Here is a 6,592-nt window from a genome sequence, read left to right on the forward strand (position 1 = left end):
GATCTCAATCCAATAGAGCATCTTTGGGATGTGGTGGAACGGGAGATTCGCATCATGGATGTGCAGCCGACAAATCTGCGGCAACTGTGTGATACCATCATGTCAATATGGACCAAAATCTCTGAGGAATGCTTCCAGCACCTTGTTGAATCTATGCCACAAAGAATTGAGGCAGTTCTGAAGGTAAAAGGGGGTCCAACCCGTTACTAGCGTGGTGTACCTAATAAAGTGGCCGGTGAGTGTAGATCTGGGATCTGAGTGGTTAAATAAGGGTTAATACCTAAAATCTGAAACAAATAAGAAAATAAGACATTTCTTTTTTATTTTACATTCATATAGAAAAAACATTGGTTTGTTTTCTCCTTACAACCTCTCAAACTTTTAATCTAAATCAGTTAAAACAGAGATAGTTGATACATAGAGCTGACTCCTAAATTAAGAGTCTCTCAAAGACATTTACATTCCATGTAGTTCTGCTCTGATTCATGACTTCTTTGTGTATTCCAAGTAAAAAGCCTGGGTTTTCTGTTCATTATCTATCAATTTGATTGATTCCAAAGTGTCAACACATTGACTTAAGAGTTTAGTTTTTTCAGTTCATTCAGTATACATGTCCAGTGCCAGTTGGACCACACACTGAATATTAATTTGAATAGTCTGAAATATTTATCTTTTTTTAAGTCAACACATCTCCATTATGATTAAGTGTACACACAGCTAACAGAGTCCACTTATCAACTCAAGTTCATTTTTTATTGTCATTACACATGTAAATTATGGTAGCATAGCTTACATCATTAATCATTCTCTTTCCCACCCAGGAAAAGAAAATGATTAATGCAGTCCTTAAAAGGTCCTTAAAATAGTAAATTAGGGCAAAAAGTAATATTGTCAATGAGGGAAATCCTTAAACACCAAGACAAATTGGTGGGAACAAACTGTGTTGTTTAATAGTGTCTAAACTCGACCTGTTAGATGGCCATTAATTTAAATGTTTACAATTTTATGTTACGGAAGCTTGACCCTATTAAGATTTTAGGAACAACGCTAAGTTGGCTAAATCTAATTTATCAGATAGAGTTGGTGTTTTTCATTAGTTTGTAGTTGTTTGTGTTTTAAGGTTAGCTTTGTTAAGTTGTTTGATTCCTGTACAGCTTCTATTCCTCTGTTTTCCCTGTGCCACCAGTTCATGATCCCTGTACTTTTCCACAGTTTTTTCTCCTTCAGCCTGCACGCCCAATCACACATGTTCTTGCTTTCATTAGTCAAACACATTCTCACTCCCGACTCGTCACATATTGATGCTTTTCCAAAATTCTCTCTGCGTCTTTTTTTGACGTGTCGGCTAACCCCGTCGCATCAGTTATTAACGCACCAGGCATTTCTGGGTTCCCTCTGCATCCGGTTTTGACGTGGCAGGACTCAAAATATAGGGGTCTTTGAGCTGGGGTCCGTGGTTAATATTAGAGATCAGGGTTAATGGTTCATTTCAGGTAGTGGGGTCAGGGACAGGATGTCTAGAGCGAATAAAGGTAATTTTAGGGTTTGGGACGGTTAGTTTTTGTGCATTTTCTACACGTTCTGAAATTATGACAACAGATTTTTTCCCCCATCTCATCAATAACTGACACTAGGATGGTAACCGACGCATCAAAACCAGACACAGAGGGAACCTTGGAAAAGCGTCAATATGTGACGAGTTGGGAGTGAGAATGGGCTGATTAGTCCCAGGCGTTTTCCATCTTCTCATCAGCCTCGGCCCATTTATCCCCTCTATCTCCATTCCCACATGAGTTTGGCTTTTTTTTTTTTTAGCTCTCTCACGTAATCCACCTTGTGCTTCCCTGTGTTCCCTCCTGCCTCCTTCGTCTGTTTTCCCAGGGTTTTGTAAGTTTGTGGCCTCATCAGTCTTTTGTGTTTTTTGCTAATTATAAAATGAAGTGCTATTTTCCACCTCTTTTGCATTCTGGGTCCAAAAACTCACAAAAACTGTAACAGAATGGTCTTCATTCATCAGAGCTGGTCATGGAGTCCCTCAGGGATCAATGCTTAGACCAGTACTCGGTAAATGCTTTCAGTAGATAAATAAATAAGAAGCATAAGATTACTTTTCTTAGTTGTACTGATGATACTTTGTTCTTTTTAATCATAACACCTGGTGAATCATTACGATTATACAGTATTTATTTTATTTTATTTAAAAAATGATTTCAAACAGATAAAAAATAAATAAATAAAACAAGCAATCAGTAGGACAAAGAAAACATGTGCATACATAACCAAGAACCCAATTACCACTACTTTTCTGTTTGAAAAGAATTAGGAAGAAGTGAACACATATTTATGTTTTGAACCAGAGTTTGTTACGTGGTTTGGCTAAGAATATTTAAAGATGGCCGCTCTGTTTTTAGAGCTTGCTGTTTGAAGAAGAAACACCAAAACGTCACTGTAATTGATTGTACAATGGGAGCTTTGTGTGGGTCTATTTTAGCTTTTTTTATGCATCGTTCTATTTTCGATCAGGTACCCACTCCAGTGGATTTAGGATGTTTCTCTATTTTTTCCTAAATCAGACCTATAGGATGCTTACTTTTCTGCTTTCAAATCCATACAAGTCAGAAGTTTTTACTTCAGAATAAAGGCCAAGGTAACAGCATCTAGACTAATTAAACAGACATGGACATGAACGCCTTAGGAACAACTATCTAGCCATTAATTATCACTGGATGACTTTAACTCGGCCTCTTGAACTAATGTCAGGAACATGAACATGTTGTTAAACTCGCAAAAAAATGATACAAGGACTGAACTGTTGCAGTATTACTTACAAGTTTGTGTTTTTGTTTGCATGTGCTGTCAGAGTGGCAGGTATGATGTATTGTTACCATGATGGCCCTAATGGGCCACAGTTAACAGTTTTTACATATTTTTATTTTTTAATTGTCTTTACTCTGCTTATATAGTTTAGACGTCAAAATGTAGACATTTTGGCAGCCTTTTTTCCCTTAAAGTCAGCTTAGTGTTAGCACAAATGTAATTGTCTACCAGGAATGCAGTAATTGTTTTAGAAAGTTGACTGAATTGTGACATATTGAACTTGTCATCAACAATAATTAGCCTTGGCCAATAATGCTGCTGGCAAGAAGTTGTTCTGACAGGCTGAGGCTGAAAATGTCAAATTGGTATATAGCTGTCATCTCCAAGTCTGTAATGAGGAAGATGATACCACTCAGACCAGAGCACTCGTATGGGTAATGATAGTCACAAAGAGGGTCAGACTCAGAAATCTTCTCCTCTTTGTCACTTTCTACCTCTGACCGGAGCCAGCTGCTGTTGTCAAACTGTGTCCCTGACAATTATGGTTCCAGTTTGAGAGGAAATTGTTGGACAATAATAGGTGTGCCTTTGGCTTGACTGTGAAGTGGTAATTGTTGGGCTCTGGATGCACACAGCACAGGATATTAGAGTTGCTTTTAGATGGAAAGGAAATCAGTTCTTTCTATTATTTCTCTTTCTGTGTTGTTTTTTGTTTTGGTTGGCTCTCCTGTATCAAGCCTCATGGTTTTGGAGGCAGATTACAGAAGGCTTGAAATGTTGACGGTGGTTAATGGCTCGGGGTTTTCTGTAGATTATATGGACATGCAAATCATGAGTAAATATTTTTCATATTTAAGTTTAACTAAAGACCCAACCTTCTTTGCAGGAATGCTCATTGCCCACTGCATTTCATTCAAGAGTTTCAGACTGAAAATGTACCAAGTTAATGCCATTATGTTGACTTATGTCGATAAGCTGTGGCAGCCATCTTGAATTGGATTGTCTCTGAGTTAAGGCCTCCACACAGTCCAACCAAAGCCGAACACCCGATTAGGGCTGCCACGATTAGTCGACGACTAATCGATTATTAAAATAATCGATGACTAATTTAATAATCGATTAATCGTTTTCTTCTTTTTTTTCCTTTACTTTGTTTTTCTCTCCAAACTGCTTTGACACCTTCCACTGCCACATCTGCCTTTCTGTCCTTGACACACATGCACAGTAGTGGTAACTGGGGTAGGCCGTGGACGTCACAAGACATTATACAGACAGGCTCTGGTATCATGGCTACCTGACAACAGAGCTCAAAGTGTGGGATCATTTTAAGAAAATGAAAGAGAAACCTGTGTAATATCTGCAAGGCAGAACTTGCCTTCCACAGCAATTATTTTTAGTTAGCATATAGCTAAAATCTAACCATGGTTATATAATAGCAGCTGCATTCTGACGTGATAAGCTGTAAGTTTTATACTCAATTAATGTATGATCCGATTAGTCGACTAATCGAAAAAAATAATCGGTGATTAATCAATTATAAAAATAATCGTTAGTGGCAGCCCTACACCCGATGTGTGGTCACATGGTTGTTCGACTATTGTTTTCGCACACACCTTTCATAGTTCCTGGGCTGCACCGCGCTGAGCACCTGGGAAACCCCTAATATGTTGTTATCGCAAGAAAACCATGGAAAATAATTGTATGCAGTAAACTGCTGCTCTCAGCTTCCATACTGAGGTTTGTGAGATATTTTGTTAATAAATTGGTTTAACTCAAAGAGTTAAGGCCAAACTAGGTCAAATCTTGCCCAAAGTGTAACCTCTGGAGTATGTGTTGTGAAATATTCTCAGCTACTACCACACCAAACTCTCAGTCAATATTTGTAAAATTTAATATGTTATAACCATTTTTGTGCACTTTAAAGTTCAGTTAGTTGTGGTGGCCATCTTGAACTGGGTTGACTGCAAAGAGCTGGAATTATTTGGACCGAAAAGTTCCAGCCAACACACAGAATGAAGCATTTTAAGAGTATTTATTTCAAACTGGAATATCAGCTTTTTTTGTAGGATCGCAGGAACCAGGTACAGATCTGAAGTAGAGAGGGATTGTGGTTGGTTACACAATACTGACCAATCTGCCAGAGGGTCTCCCAAATGAGACAGAGGAAACCTGGTCCAAGAGATGGAGAGGTAGAGATAACTAGATGGGGACAGGTGGTTAATCAATGAGTCATGGGTAAGAAGTGCAGTTCTGTGGACGTCCAGACATGACATGGAAATAATCTAAAGATTTTCCACCTTTGACTTTCAACAGCATACGACAATGGAAGAAAAACAAAGAATCTAACTGTCCAGAGCAGACATGAAACACTTTATGAGCTGTTTGTTTTGTCTGTCTCTGCAGAATGAACCAGGCTCCACGAAGTGGCTTTGAGGAGGATGTAGGAACCAAAACAACTCATCATCTCATGTATCCAGAAAGTGCCATAGACTTGGACAATACCACTCGTCTAGTGCTAATCCCTTTCAAGACTCTGGACCTGCAGTGGATTGTTAGTGCTCTGACTACTGGCACCATTAAACAGTAAGTCTCTTCTTCTTCTTCTTCTTTATTATTATTGTTATTGTTCATTTTTGAAGAAAACAACAAGAAAGTTGTAGATATTTCAATTAAATGTAATCTATAAAATATATGGATGAACACTGAAATGGGATAAATGAGAAAATTTGAGGATCTGAGTGACTTTGGTAAATACTGACATCAATGACTGCATCACACCTTCTGTGAAATAAAACTAGCATTTCATGAAAGAATGGGATGAGGTAGTGTGCTCCGTGAAGTACATTTTTCCATGAACTGTGCTTGACATTTCTGACTTATTTATTTATTTTTTGTAAACACTTTTGTGTAGCAATGATGTACCCTGATTGTAGTGGCTTCTTTCAGAGAGATAATGCTCACAGCACTAAAATAAAAACTAGATAGCGCATAGCGGTAACATAATGACCCCCGAAATGCACCAGAACTCAGACGTCTTTATTCCGAATAAATGTCATGCTACTAGGTGCATCCCAAAATTGTAGTGGTTTGGATGGGGGTCTTTTTAATTTATTTTTTTTGTGAGTGTGTGTGTGGGGGGTGGGGTGGGGTGGGGGGAGCATTGTTCGACCTGATGGATAGCCCCCAATCAGAGCTAAACAACCAAAGAAATCTGAAGCTTCTATGTTGAAAAGTTTCTGAGTTATAAGCATTTTTGCATGTCCTGACACCCCCATTTTGAAAGGAGCCCCCTCCTCAAATATGGGGTCTATCATAAAACCGTTGGCTGGTGCAGTGTAGGTCAGACTTATCTACAGTCCTGCCAAATTTCATGTTGATTGGTGCAGCCAATTTTGTGCTACGGTTGACCAAAAATCACTGAAAAAAAAAGTACGAAAACAATACGACTCCTGCTTGTGCTTCGCGTGGGGGGGGTGGGGGGGTGGTCATAATAAAAATACTTGTTCAGGAAAGAGCTGAAGGCATTCATTGAGCTGTCACATTCACCAGATTTTTTTCTTTAAGAAAGAGATCTAAGAAATCTGCAGTCTCAGATGTGTGTACATATAGATTAGCCTTAATTATGACCCCCGCACGYGAAGCGTAAGCGGGAGTCATATTGTTTTCGTACTGTTTAATTATATTTATTTAAATTTTTTTCAGTGATTTTTTGGTCAACCGTAGCACAAAATTGGCTGCACCAATCACCATGAAATTTGGCAGGACTGTAGATGAG

The 6,592-nt window shown here is 38.6% G+C and overlaps 1 protein-coding gene across 2 annotated transcripts in view; it reads left to right on the forward strand.

Moving 5' to 3' along the window:
- The window catches only part of LOC106531859 (CMP-N-acetylneuraminate-beta-galactosamide-alpha-2,3-sialyltransferase 1), a 98,346-nt gene that overhangs the window by 83,288 nt on the left and 8,466 nt on the right, over positions 1-6,592 (forward strand). For both annotated transcript variants that reach the window (XM_014027795.1, XM_014027796.1), the window contains exon 4: positions 5,221-5,400. In XM_014027795.1, coding sequence (XP_013883249.1) covers positions 5,221-5,400 — 180 coding nt within the window. The remainder of the gene's footprint in view (positions 1-5,220; positions 5,401-6,592) is intronic.

This window comes from Austrofundulus limnaeus, unplaced genomic scaffold, assembly GCF_001266775.1.
Source record: "Austrofundulus limnaeus strain Quisiro unplaced genomic scaffold, Austrofundulus_limnaeus-1.0 Scaffold683, whole genome shotgun sequence".
Classification (NCBI taxonomy): Eukaryota; Metazoa; Chordata; class Actinopteri; order Cyprinodontiformes; family Rivulidae; genus Austrofundulus; species Austrofundulus limnaeus.